At 44.9% G+C, this 14537-nt stretch overlaps 1 protein-coding gene across 1 annotated transcript in view; it reads left to right on the forward strand.

Annotated features, from left to right (window-relative positions):
• Nucleotides 1–8365, forward strand: part of VPS33A (VPS33A, CORVET/HOPS core subunit) — a 9239-nt gene extending 874 nt beyond the window's left edge. The window contains exons 2-12 of the mRNA XM_009283966.2: nucleotides 38–165; nucleotides 700–889; nucleotides 1717–1833; nucleotides 2573–2747; nucleotides 3401–3594; nucleotides 5381–5507; nucleotides 5693–5760; nucleotides 6362–6499; nucleotides 6878–7015; nucleotides 7175–7343; nucleotides 7924–8365. Coding sequence (XP_009282241.1) covers nucleotides 38–165; nucleotides 700–889; nucleotides 1717–1833; nucleotides 2573–2747; nucleotides 3401–3594; nucleotides 5381–5507; nucleotides 5693–5760; nucleotides 6362–6499; nucleotides 6878–7015; nucleotides 7175–7343; nucleotides 7924–8117 — 1638 coding nt within the window. The 3' untranslated portion in view covers nucleotides 8118–8365. The remainder of the gene's footprint in view (nucleotides 1–37; nucleotides 166–699; nucleotides 890–1716; nucleotides 1834–2572; nucleotides 2748–3400; nucleotides 3595–5380; nucleotides 5508–5692; nucleotides 5761–6361; nucleotides 6500–6877; nucleotides 7016–7174; nucleotides 7344–7923) is intronic.
• The last annotated feature ends 6172 nt before the right edge of the window (nucleotides 8366–14537 follow it).

Raw genomic sequence — 14537 nt, forward strand, 5'->3', positions numbered from 1 at the left:
CTCCCCGCAGTTAACTGACGCCCTTGCCTCCGCGTAGGAACATGAGGTGGAAAAGATGTTCACGCTCAAGCCGGGCCGCCTGCCCCAGGCGGACGTCAAGAACATCATCTTCTTCGTGAGGCCCAAGCTAGAGCTGATGGACATCATCACGGACAACGTGCTCAGGTACAGCGGATGATTACGGGGGGGGCGGGGGCGGCTGCGAGGGGTCGGCCCCTGGTTCTCTTCCTGGGAGCCGGCTGGGGCTCCTACCAAAGAAGGGGACGGGTTTGGCCTGAAAATGCCCCGTGGTTTGTCACGTCTGCGCTCAAAACCGGGAGCTACGTGCAGACACCGCAACTGCAGGGCAGCTGCGAGACACACCGGGAAGGGAAGGGGGGGTTCACTTTGGCTGGTGATGCAGAGGGTGTGTTCCTTGTTAAGTTGATGAACGTTCCTTCTAATTAGCTGGAACGAGTCATGCTTTGATTGACCCTCCTTTTGAGAACGGCAGGAAAACCAAGTCATCTTGCCCTGGTTTCTGACCTGTGGCTACGGATGCATATGACCGGGTAAAAAAATATTCTGACGTACAAAGCCAGGAATGGAAGTGCGGCATTCCTATTTCCTTTGAATTCAGTGCCCCCAGCCCGCGATCTGTGCTGGTTACCCACGCAGCTGAGTTACCGTTTGCTGTGCTCCTGCCTGTGACTCTTCCAGGGAAGACAGAGGCCGCTCTCCCCAGAGAGACTTCCACATCCTCTTCGTGCCGCGCCGCAGCCTGCTCTGCGAGCAGTGGCTGAAGGAGCAGGGCGTGCTGGGGTCCTTCATCCACCGAGAGCAGTACAGCCTGGACTTGATACCCTTCGATGGAGACCTGCTCTCCATGGAGTCTGAGAGCGCATTCAAGGTAAGCACTCATCTCGTCTTCAAGGAAAAACGCTGTGTGTTTTTGTGTTGGCACAGAGGCTCTCGGAGGGTTTGGTGGTGACCCGCGCAGCAGGGAAAGGCCTGGCAGAGCAAATGTGGCTTGATCCCGAGTGCTGAACTGAGCCTGAACTTCTCTGTGTTTTTTAGCTAAACGCTGGAGGAGCCATTGCTACACCAAGCTGCACCCCAGTTCCTCCAGCTTTAACTGCTGGTGTTATCTTCACAAATCGAGCATTCATGAGGCTTAAAGTACTTAGTCGTTACAAAGAGCCAGCACAGTTTGTGTCGATAGGCAGCCGAAGAGCCATGTACAATGGTTAACACTGTGCACTAAAGCTGCACTGAGAATTAACAGCTGTCACATACCAGCTGTGTATCCTGTTTTCTCAGAATGCCGTGTCTGGGGACGGGAAGGTTTGAGAGTTTCTTTGGCCATCTCTGCCTTACTAAGTGTAGCCCAGAGGACACGTCAGGGCTTGCAGTTGCTTGTCGGTAGCTATGATGAGGTGGTGTGCTCTCAGATTGGCCTAATTAGAGAGAGAGGCTCTTTGCAGTCACTTTCTGGCTCTCTTACTCCTCTCCATCAAACTGGGAGTAGCATGTGGGGTTCAAAAATATTACAGTGTCTGGTTTGATCAAATGATTTGATGTACTGACAGCACAGATAAGCTCCACGTTTGCCAACAGCCATAGTTTTTTCCCCAGTCTACGTCTCCTCTGAACTGTTCACACAGACCACATTCTGTTGTGGAAGCAGCTGTGTCAGATTGGCACCTTCCATCGGGAATCCTTCTTGTTGTTGTTTAGGAATGTTACCTGGAGAGCGACCAGACAAGTCTGTACCACGCGGCAAAGGGGCTGATGACGCTGCAGGCTCTCTACGGAACCATCCCGCAGATTTTTGGGAAGGGCGAGTGTGCCCGGGTGAGGCAAATGTTTCTGCTAACAAAATACATCTTGTTCTTTGGAACTGCCTTAGGGAGCATTTGGTTAAATGCACCTGTGGGTTTTTTGCATCCAGCCACGGACCCTTCTTGTTGTATTGGAATTTCAGGATCATGGCCATCAGGTCTTTGTCATCTATTGGAATTTAAGGATCATGGCCATCAGGTCTTTGTCATCTCTGGCCAAAAGAACAATCTTTGCTGTTCCCTAAGTCTTCTTGTCAGGAGGATTTATCGTATGCTTTTTGCTCATAGGTACACTGCCTTCGTGTTTTCAGCAGTTCTCCTTTCTTGTGGAGTTTTAACACTTAGCCGCTCTGTTGGTATCAGAAGGGCTGAATAAAGCGGGAAATGTGTAACCTACTGCTCACGCCTTAGCTTCTTCATCTCTCCCTATAACTCACTCACCCTTTTTTCTTCTCTCTGATCAACTTACGGTTTAATTGGTACCTTTTGTAATGAGGAAGTGGCTTGAGATAAACCCAGCGCTTCGGCCACAGTCACTGTTTTGCTAAGCTGCAGAGAGCAGCAGAGAAGTACTTTCCTTTTTTTGGTCTTGTCCTGCGCCCATCTGTCGGCCAGTTTGCACCTCTTGCCATTCTCTTCCTTTACACAGGGCTGCACCCCATACTTGCATGAGCATGTGCTTGTTGGGCCTAGAAGTCAAATCCGTCTGTTGTGGCCTGCACCATAACCAGACCGACGTGATTTATTTTCAGCACGTGGCTAATATGATGATCAGGATGAAGCGTGAGTTCCCTGGAAGCCAGAACTCGATATTTCCCGTCTTTGATACCCTCTTGTTGCTGGACCGCAACGTTGATCTGCTGACACCGTTAGCTACACAGCTGACGTACGAAGGGCTGATAGATGAAATCTATGGAATTCAGAACAGTGAGTACTGCTGGGTAAGGGGGAGGTCTCCGGTGTACTGGAGCAGGTTGCAGTGTGTCAAGTGGATTTCTGCTTCACTAAATGACAGTGACGTGGGAGCAGCTCACCTGAATTTAGTGGGGGGATAGTTCAGTCCCAAGCTAGAGCTCATCAAGATCAGCTCTGGCCCTCTTTTTGCCTAGGAAGGGGAGTTGGGTACAGTGCATGTTATTGAGTGGGAATACTTTGGATGTTGACTGGGTGCAGACACAGTGACACAGAACGTGTAGAGTGGGAGTAAAAATGTTAGTGTGTGCATTCACCCTCCAGCCTGGCTGGCTCACGTGCCACACTGAGGGGAAGGGAACAGTTTGTGAAAGGCCATTGAGAGCACTCTCCTGCTCTTGAGGAGATAGTGAGAAAAACTCCAGAGAGGCATTTACGGGTTTTAATCCCTCCTGCTGTACTGAAGACTGGCTGGAAGGCTGCCTCCAAACCTCTTTGGTAGCAGGGTAGCTAGCACTTGGGTTCTGATCATGTATGTGTGTACAGGTCTCTGGGTCCCTGGGTGACTTCTTAATTAACACATACGCACTGAGTCGTCCAGGCGTTTATATTAACTTCTGGTGGTGAAGTTCCTGTCCTTATAAGGGTTATTTCTCTGCATTTGGTAGCTTATGTGAAACTCCCTCCTGAGAAGTTTGCCCCAAAGAAGCAGGGTGAGGGTGGGAAAGATCTCCCCACAGAACCCAAGAAGCTCCAGCTGAACTCTGCTGAAGAGCTGTATGCTGAAATCCGAGACAAGAACTTCAACGCAGTGGGGTCAGTGCTGAGCAAGAAAGCCAAGATCATCTCAGCAGCCTTTGAGGTGAGGCCTGTATCCAACCGTGCATCCCTTGGGCATTCTTGTCGTCAGATACAGACAGTCTGCGTGCAGCAGGGCTGTGACTGGCAGCTCAAGCTGTTGCCATGGAGTAATCCCCCAGCCAGAGAAAAAACAGGTAGTCCTCAGAAGCCCCTCCAGTCTGTTCCCCTGTCCTGGAACAAGATCAGCTCCATTTCGACTGTTCTGAGTAGGTGTTGGTCAAATCTCCTCTTAAGAATCCTGTAGTAATGAGGATCCTTTCTTCGCCCCACACCTCAGTTCTGGGACTTTTCCTATCCTCACTGTTAAAAGCTTGTCTCAGAGCTAACGTAAACCACATTTCTGCTGTGTGAGCCCGTAGTTCCCATAATAGGAATGGCTTTCTTCAGTGTGCAGAACAGTCAGGTGCTGCTTCCCTCTGCAAGAGGCCAAAGGTTAATTTTCGCATCCTGATCAATTCCACTTTGTTGCTGTTGTTACCTGTTAAGTGAATGGTCCTTTTCCCTTTGTATTCCCTGAGGATGCAGAGAAAAGGCTTTAAGAAATAAAACTCCAGAATGTACATTCATAGAGTGTTATGGCTGGCATAAAAACCAATAGAAATGTGAAAAAGACTGTTGTCTTACAGGGAGGTTTGACCTGTAAATTCACGCTCACTTGTCACCTTAGACAAAGCTGGAGAGTGCTGCGGGGTGTGTTTGTGGTTTTGTTTGAAAACATCCTGTTGATGATTCATAAAGAAACTGAGATCCCACATCTCTGCTTTCAGACTTCATGGTGATTCTCGAGAGAACTTGTTACACTGATTGTATTTCCTTGTTTTTTTCTTTGCCTGTTCACTTCTGCCACGTTTAAGACGAGGTAGTGGTACCTTAACTGAAATACTGTGTGCTCAGCCTCATCTCCTAGTAAATGTCTGTTACTGCGATATTAGTGCTGAAGGTGCTAAAGATGGATTATTCATAGTGGTGGTTAAAAAAAAAAAAAAAAGAAATTTAAGAAATTGTCAGAGGTAATAGGTGATAATGAAACAGCAGCATATTGGCAGCAGAGGACTTCTTAAATTGCAGGCTTCATCATTATCACTCTCCTGCCTGCACTTGCCCATTTAAATCCTTCACATATGAGTCAAATTATTATTATTTTTATTCCAAGTTGCAGCAAGAGGCAAGTAGCCCAAATGAAATACAGACCTCTGGACTGCTCTGAGAGCTGAAGTCTGCATTGTGCTTCATCAGATCCTTGCTCAAAACCTGAGACGTTGTTACAGCCAGGTACAGTGACTGGTGGGCTGCTGCTCGAGAGGGACGCAGACCCTGCCAACCCAGTTCCTCAGCACCTTTCACTACTGTTTTGAGGGGAAATGTCCCCTATCTCTGACTGCATTTGCCTAGAGCTCCATGTTTACTGGAAGCTAGCAAAGTAATTCATCTTCGCATGAAAAAGGTAGTTTTGCTGGTAGGGAAACTGAGGAGCAGATAGTGATGGCTGAAGTCAGACAAAGGTGAAGAAAAGTGATTGGCAACACTGGTATAATGAAAAACAAACAGTCTAATGATCCTGTTTTATTATGTCCTGCCTCTTCTAATGAACAAAGTGCTGTTACAGGTAATGCTATGACTTCAGTTTAAGCATTTAAAGTATTTTGTCTAAAAGGTTGCGTATCTCTAACAGTGTCTGCTGTTGCAGTGAGTACAGTAAAAAACCTTTTATAGATAAAAAAATTATCTAGTTGGTGAGCGGCCAATTAATCTGAACAAGACCTAACCTATGTGACGGATTTCTTTAGGAAAGACACCACGCGAAAACCGTTGGAGAGATTAAGCAGTTTGTCTCACAGTTGCCACACATGCAGGCAGCAAGAAGTTCTCTAGCAAACCATACCTCCATTGCAGAACTCATCAAAGACATCACCAGTGAGTATTCGTTGAATAGTCTATCTGACTAATTTAAATAAAGCAAGACGCAAGACAACTTGATGGACATCATTCATTTTGGCAAAAATCGGCTTTGCTCCATCCCATGCATCTCTGCTGAAATGTTAAATGTAGAAAATAAGCTGTCAGTTGCTATTGTATTGATTTTCATTCTTTTCCCAAAGCATCTGAAGATTTCTTTGATAATTTAACAGTGGAACAAGAGTTCATGTCTGGAATAGACACAGACAAGGTAAGTAGATAATGACAATTAGTGACTCTTAACATCTTCAAAAAAACCCCAATGTATTTCTCTGGGTTTTTTCCATTTGGGGTTTTTGAGAGGAAACATCTGATCTAGAGAATGTCTGTCTCCTTCCACTGTCAAGGTTGTGAGCTCTCACTTGCACCTCCTTGCATGTTTGCAGTTTTTTCCAAGTGACAGGCATCACTGAACGTACTTGGAGACAGTGCTGTACTGGGTGCTTTGCCAGGCTCAGGTTACCTATCATTGCCTGTAAAGCAGGTGTATACAGCCGGGGTGCTTCGACTTGTACAGGGGCACTACCTGCTGTGGCGGATCAGTGAAAGATTCAAGACCGTTACTCAGAACTTTTTCAGTGCATCAGACAAAGTCTAGCTGTTGACTGTGGAATCGACATGCTTTAGAAAGGTGCTAGGTGGAACCAGTGCTGGATCACTGTTTTACAGACGGTCTTGAGCTGCCCGGAGAGCAGCTGCACCCTTTTTCTTGCTGTTTTGGAGATACTAGGCAAAACTAGATCTTTGTTTCCAGGTCTTTTAGGCACTTCAACAGGTCTTTAAATAACAGCTTATGTATTTTGTTTTAATAGGTTAACAATTATATTGAAGACTGCATAGCTCAAAAACATCCATTAATCAAGATCTTACGTCTCGTTTGCTTGCAATCTGTATGCAATAGTGGACTGAAGCAGAAGGTTCTGGACTATTACAAAAGAGAGATTCTCCAGGTTGGGCTGTAACTTTTGGATTGATAAATTTCTGAGAAAATCCACATCAAAGCCTCAGCTCTACAACACTTGCATTCTAGACAGGCACATCTTATACGTGGGTAGTGTTGATGTCCAGTGTGTACAGACGGAGCACTGAGGCTTCTATTTGGGCTGATAGCAATGACTCAGGAGGTGCTTATACGTGTTTTACAACACGTAGATACAGAGATATTTATATCATTGCACTTTTTGCTCTCATGATTTAAATACTCTAAATGGATACACTCTAGAGAGATCTTAAACAAAAAAGCTTTTTTTAAACTAACATCTTTGCCTTCTTTTTTTCTGGTCACGGACTATTGACATAGTATTAAAGGTGAATTCTTCATATTGCAGACTTACGGCTATGAACATATATTGACCTTAAACAACTTAGAAAAGGCTGGACTCCTGAAACCTCAGACAAGTGGTAGGAATAACTACCCAACGATCAGGAAGACCCTGCGCTTATGGATGGATGATGTTAATGAACAGGTAAACAGATGCCTCAGCAGTGAACGTTACACCCAACAATACAGGATTATGCGCAGCAGGAAAACCCTCATAATTTTACTTTTTTAATTATTTCTATGGTGCTGTTTTGCAGCATGAAGTAGCACTCACCTGCTGCTCACACTCTGCTCTTTCCTGCAGAACCCCAACGATATCTCCTACGTGTACAGTGGCTATGCGCCGCTGAGCGTACGCCTGGCACAGCTACTGGCTCGGCCAGGGTGGCGGAGCATAGAGGAGGTTTTAAAGATGCTGCCGGGTCCCCATTTTGAGGAGAGGCAGCAGTTACCTACTGGCCTTCAGAAAAAGCGTAAGTTTTGCTTTGCTTTCCCATTTTTTAAAGGGAGATGCATCTCTGTTAGGCTGGAATGAGGCAAACTGAAATCAGGGCTGGCAGAGTCCAGGCATCTATCTCATCTCCCTGTTCCACTGCAGTATTGGATCTACCCAACCCATTTTTGACAGATAGCTTTCTGGCCTCTTTAGAACATCCAGTCACATATTCAGCCTGCTATTAATGCACAGCACCATGTGCACTGAAAACACTATAGAGTTGTACATTTGTTTACCTTCTCATCAGAGTACTAAAATAAACCCTAATCTTACACTGTGATTTTAATAAGTAACATTACTTTACAAAGAAGGTCAATATCACTCTCCTAGTGTTAAGCCTGGGCAGGCAGAAACACATCCTGTAAAGAGACTCCAGAGCTGGGAGCAGAGTCTGCATTTCGGGGCCCCAGTCTGGTATTCTGCCCAATAGGTTTCTCCTCTAATTCAGCTGCTATATTTATTTCAGTTTTAGGTCATTTTGAGTTTGACTGACAGTTGATGGATAGGAAATGTAAAAATAAAACTAAGACAATCTGTAAATTTCTCTGAATATGCAGGTCAACACGGTGAGAACCGAGTCACTCTGGTGTTCTTCCTGGGAGGTGTGACATACGCAGAAATAGCTGCACTGAGATTTCTGTCCCAAATGGAAGATGGAGGCACAGAGTACGTCATTGCCACTACAAAACTGATCAATGGAACAAGCTGGATCAAATCCTTGATGGAAAAACTGGAGCCTGCCCCTTTCTAGGGTCTGTGGCAAGAGACAGTAAAAGTAAGAGGCCCTGTGCGACACAGCCACATCAGCTTCTGGTCTTTTAGCATGGCTGCTTGAACGTAAGAGGAACACGACAGTGAAAGAAGCTCTCCTGAGACCAGCTCGTGATACAGTCACCCTCATCCCTCTCTGCACTTGTGTTCCTACTGTTTGTGGAACTTCCTAGTAGACAAGCAGTGCTGAAAGGCACTAACAATGAAATAAACAATGGGAGAAAGAGAGATCCCTGCTTGTCGTCTGAATCGGCAAACACGTGCTAGGGGAGTGGTGATTTGCCCTGGTCCTTCTATTTGGCAAATTGCTTCTTTTTTTTTTTCTTTGTTTAGTTTTAATGGGTGATGTGATTACTTCTTTTTACCTTCCTAAGATACTGAGGAGGCAGGATGTTTTCTGTTCCTGATTTCATACCAATATTCCCATCTGTCTGTCTCTCTGGTGCCTGATATATTCCATCAATGCATTGGCTCTGTTTCTGTCAGAGAAACCCAGGGTTCAGTATGTGGGGGGGTTTCCTGCTCTCATCTTTCTGACGAAAGCCAAGGAACTTGTGTTTCCCTCAGCTTCAGCACATTCACATCAACAGGCAGCAGCAAGGGCCAGGCCACAGTAGCTAAATCTTCTCACATCATTGGAAGCTGATTGTACAATGGAAAGAGAACTGTTGTAAAGGGGAAGCAAACGTTTTTTACTGCATGGGTTTAGAAACTTCATGGCTCTCGGGCATCCAGAATAATGCACCTGCAGGACCTGCTTAGCCTGCTCTGTACTGTAACAAGCTGTCTGTTGTGGTTAGTTGCCTGTAGGCCACGCTCAAGTCCGCTGTCCTGCACACTTTGGCCAAGGCATTCATTGGATTTCCTGCAGCAACAGCTAAACCTTGAACTATCCACATGCATGTCAACAGCACTGACTGCGAATACAACCAACTGCACCCAAATTACGAGGGAGATGCTTGAGCATTATACTTCAGTTGCCCTCTGAAGGGATTGGCGTGAGATGGCTTGTTTGTCCTGGCTCTGGAAGGCAACTCCAGGGTATGAATGACACCAGTGTGTCAAGAGCTTATGTTTGAAGACACACAGATACTCCCCGCATGGGACTCAGGCCAAAAATAGCTATGTCAGTGACCCAGTAAACAGCAGGTTTAAAACAGACACTTTTTTCACTGCCCCTGTTCAGTTTATAAATTGTGGTACTTGCTGCCGCAAGCTGTTGTAGAGCTCAAAATTAGAAAATGGAATTTTCCATGGTCTTGGTGGCTGGGGCCTTTGTGCTGCTGAGGCAATGTGTGCAAGAGGCAGCTTCTGGCTGCAGAAGGCTCAGCCTTGCTAATTGCTAGAGGCTGGGAAGGCAGACCAGGGGTTGTTGCTTCTGCCTGTGCAGCTGTCCACTAGCAGAGCCGGTGCTGCTGCACCTCAGCCCTTTCTCCTGGTCACTGTCACTATACTCACTCACACGCTTCAACAGCAACCACTGGGGACTCTATTTCACACTGCATTTCACTCTTAAATAGTTAAAAACAACTAAAAAAAACCCAAAACCAAAACAAAACCACACCTTAAATCACTCTCTTAGCAAACACATCTGCTCTTATTTATCCTGCATAATGCGTACTATGTCCTAAAAAACCCCCTTCATTTCTCCAAGTTGTTCCAGTTATGACTGTGGATTTCGGTCTGTTGTTTTGTTTTCCAAGATTGAGTTCTGCCAAATCAGCCCCTTCACAGACCCCCTCTGTCTGTTTAACTCCAGTTTGCTTATTAGAATAAAATAATAAAAAAGAAAAGTATTTGATCTTTTTTTGAAAGTATTTGCTCCCTCTCTGGAATACAAAAATAAGTAAAATAAAAACCCTGCACTGTGGTAGTTACAGCCTTCTCCCCCTGCCCCAGGATAACTGAATTACTTAAGTTGAAACTACTTTTCTAACATCTGGATGTTTTCTTCTTTAAGCTTCTGCACTAACTACATTCTGTTCTGCCACGTAACATACTACATCAGAAATATCTATGGGATTTCTTGACTTTTAAAGAAAAACATATTTTTAATCATTTGAGACTTTTTACTTCAGGTGAGTAAGCAACTTTCAGACTTGTCTTACAGAAATAAAACATGCTGCAACTTTGACAATGAAGCAAAGAGCAAACGTGGATTGCCTTGTTCTGCATTATTTCTGCAGTTCCACTGTAAAGTATCTAGTTTCACAGTATTTAAAAAGAAAATTAAAGTAGCTTTGGACCAAACATTAGACATTATTGTGCAGAAAAAAAAAAAACCACACCAAGACACAATGTGATTCAATGCAATCCTTACAGAGTGTCCTGGGCTTGGCCTTGACAGTCTTTGTACTATCACAATTTCCAGATGTTTTTTTTTTTAAATCTTAAAAATTGAACTAATTGCAAGGAAATTAATAGCATGGATCGCGCTAGTTTGTAAACTAAGCTCATGACATGTAAAAGCTACACCACAGGTGAATAAAGGAAATCACGCAAAGCACCAATTCAACAGCTTGCTTACCTTTTCACTTGGACCAGCAGATGTGTTTGTTAGTAACACTAGAGGCAAAACTTATTTCAAAAATAGTTTATGCTGGACACTTGGTAAACTTTAATTTACCAACACCACTGCTGCATATTTTTTTGCAGACTGTAGCCTGCACCACCACTAAGCTAGAGCCATGTGGACACTCAACCTAGACAAAGTCTCTTCCTGGAACTATTCAACAACAACGGCAAAAAATAAAAGCCATCTTGACGTTGATCGATTCTCTGGAGGAGCAATTATTACTTAACAGGCTTCCTGAGCAGCTTGATTATGTTCTGCTTCTAAGGCCTTGCTGACCATGCGGGTAATAATTTGATAACAAGAGAGCCTAATTCAATTAAGGGGCCATTTTCTACATCATAATATCTTTGTAGGTAAGAGATTTGATTTGCAGTACATACTCTTCCTTCTTTCTGCTGTCTCCATTTGTCTGGTTTACAAGCAAAAAAAAAAGAAAACATTACCCAACCTCCACTCCAAGAGACTTTCACTTTTCATATAACATTATCAGAAAGCGGTTTTGCTAAAAATAAACATACAGCTTATCTCCCTCCTCCCCTCCCCTTGCTGCAAAAGAGTTGTAGTGCTTGGTCTCTAAAGGGTAGGGATGACTTCTTGGGTGTGCAAGGGTGAAGCTAGAGCAGTGAACTAGTGACAGTGCAGCGATTAGGCTGTCTTCAGCGCTCACGCTCCTTTGATAAAAAAGCCCGACTTAGCCTGCACAGTTCCATCCTGTAATGTGCTGCTGGTCTGGGACGATCCTTAGCTGTATGTGAGCATCCTCCTCCCCGCGTGACCCACAGAAGCACAGGGCTCTTTCTTAGAGAATGAAGCAAGAGGCACAACAGCCTTCCAGATGACAGCAGAATAAAAAGTGTAAGATGACACAACGCTTTGTTAGAGGAAAACCCCCCACATTTAAACAAATGCAGGTTTTGACCTGGTAACACTAAGCCATGGTGCTTAAACTCACAAACTACTGTTGACAAAAGCACTCTGGGGAAGGGGAGCTATTTGGCATGCTCCGTACTGCCGTGCTGCACAGAGCGCAAAGGCGCTATGTCATATAATAACTGGTCCTGACCACACCTAGTGCATTAGTCCTCGTGTGAGCTGCAAACACAACCTCATTACTCCTGGCTCCCCGACGAGCAGCTCAGAAGGGGATCAAACTACAGCACAAACCATTTAGAAGCGAGAAATTCAAAGGACAGCTGCAAACAAAACTAGAGAGAAATAGGAACTTTACGAAGTAGAGCCCCTCATCTACCTGGGTAAGCAGTTTATTTCTTTATCAAAATCTTTTAAGATAATCAGAAATCATGTAAAGCCTATAAATAGAAAACTTCAATGCTTTGAACAACTGGGAAACCATGGTGGTTTTAAAATGCAATAGCTGCTATAATGTATACATGTGCCTCAGCTTAAAATGAAGTGACTGAACTCTTTAATAAGACCAAAAGAGTGAGTTTATTTTAATCAAAAAGTGAACTCTTTATCACAAGAGTGCTTTAAAAAATAATCTAAGTAAGTGGCAGGATAGGAATTCAGTTTACTTTGGCTGGCTTTAGACTGTTTAGAAGAAAACGATCCCTTTAGGTTAGCTTTATCTTAAATCTGGTTTTAAATTCCCTTTATGTGCTTGACCAAGAGTGTGGATATTTTTGATCAGGCACAGTTATGATCAAAATTTAAAAGAACATGTAAATTGGAGAGACGGTAGAATTTTTTAGCTGGGTTTTCACAGCTTTAAGTCTAAGGAGCGAACAACTTTTGTGAAAGAGTTCAGATTTTATATTAAACTAACAAATGAGCAATCACTTCTAAAAAGTGATGTGTAAATACGACTTTAAAATACAGCTAGAAGATGAATTCTAAAGCGTCTTACCCCGTGTCTCCCATTTAAAGGTTATTTTTAACATGAGATATAAATATTTGCCTGTGCTAACTTGTATTTAAGTCACAGTTTTCGTCATTCTTAAACAAAAGGCTCAGTTTGTGCCAGTATCTCCATTAGATGCAATTATATCATTAAATATTAATGGTGGCTTCCTTGGAGGAATTGACCACTTTGATCAGAACACACTGTTGGTAATGCACCATCAGCGACCGCTCTGAACGTGAAGCTTCCTGGATGCACAGCCACTGACACAGGGGGAAAGATATCAGGAGCCAGCTGGACTCTGTAAGGGCCTCTAGCCCTTACCGACACGGCAGTGTCCACTGCCTGTGCGTTTGTATGTTAATTTGCTTAGTTACCAGTCCTGATTTGGAGACTTTGATCAGATCCTGAACTCTTTTTCAACACTGCACAGCTCAGCAACCCCGAACAAGCACACACAAGTCCAACCTGACGCTAACAACCTTCTTAGAAGGACGGGTGGCCATTAACCCTCCTGAACACAGCCATTGCCCCCACAGCAGAGCCAGCCCGTCAGCTCTGTGGTCTCCTTCTGAGAAAGACTCATCCTGTCCCTTTGCTTATAGGCCAGGGAGGAGCAGGGCAACAGCCAGCCCCAGGGACCCTACCTGCCGCAGTGCCAGGGAGAACCATGCCCGACTCCTTCGCCGTTCACTTCCTGAAGGTGCTGAAGGAGCTGCTGGCCTTTGTGCTGTTCAGTTACACTGTGCTAGTCGGGGCGCTGCTGCTCGCCGGCTGGACGACATACTTCTTGGTGCTTAAATGAGAGCTCCTCTTCCGCTCCTGCAGCCACAGGCTGGCCAGAGGCAACAGGCTCCACCGTGCAGCTGGTCTTGCGCGTCTGCTCGGCACGCAGGATGGCAGCCCCTTCCTCCTGCGCCAGATCTGCAAGCGTTTTGTTTCGTTACTGCCTAATCACAATCTTATTTTCTTATGTAAAAAGAATAAAGATTAAAAAAAAAAAGTATCTACATGCATGCACTTTACTGATCTTTGTGGCTCTTGCAGATTCTTTGTGTCTCCTAGACATTTGCCCCTGTTCCCCAAAATATTTAAAAGCCTCCCACTAGTTTTCTCCTGAGACTCCCACCCCACGCCCAGCCTCAAGAGCACTGCAGTCTGCCGAGCACAGCGGAGGCATGGGAGGGATGCAACACAATTCAAACATGACCGGCATCTCAAGTAAACAAGTCCTGCCTTGTCTAGCTCTGCCTCATTAAGGGTGTGAAGGCAGAGATACAGAAATTACTTGTAGTTTTTTTTAGAAGTCCTGCAAAAAGACATTTCAAATCAGCATAAGGTTTCCCTCTTCCTAGTTTTATGAGGTATGCTTCATGGGGTGGGGGCACCAACACATTATCTATAGGCCTATTATTTGGCACTCCCAAGTATGCAATGCTTTTCAACAAATGCTTAAAACATGGAGTTAGCTGAAAGATGTGCCTGCGATACAGCACTGCCTTGCTAAAACTAAACTGTGCTGAGTAAACCAAGTCTCACAGAGAATAGACAGGAATTTCTGGTATATACAAAAAGAACAGATTTAATTGATCGAGGCCTTTCATGTAGAACTATACAGAAAACCTTTGCTGGAGAAGCTAGGAATTATCACTAGCCAAAAGCTAAGCAGCATCATATACTCTTGAAAAACAAAGATTAAACTGGGGGTGGGGTGGGGAGGTGGGGAGCAGAACCTGTGGAAGTCAGTCCGTGTGATCTCAGCCAACACTTCTGCTGATGACCTGGCACACAGCTGAGGGCTGTTCTCTGCTGAGCTGGGCCGGCCAGGTGTCTCTGAGCAGAGTAACACAGAGGAACTGGCCAAGCAGCACGGCCTGAGCTGAGAGCTCCTAACACCATTTCTGCTTCAAGGGCCCCCGATGGCGTGTCCCGAGGCAAGTGCCGCTACCTGAAGAGCAGAGCAG

The sequence above is a fragment of the Aptenodytes forsteri genome, unplaced genomic scaffold, assembly GCF_000699145.1.
Source record: "Aptenodytes forsteri isolate BGI_AS27 unplaced genomic scaffold, ASM69914v1 Scaffold118, whole genome shotgun sequence".
NCBI classification, from domain to species: domain Eukaryota; kingdom Metazoa; phylum Chordata; class Aves; order Sphenisciformes; family Spheniscidae; genus Aptenodytes; species Aptenodytes forsteri.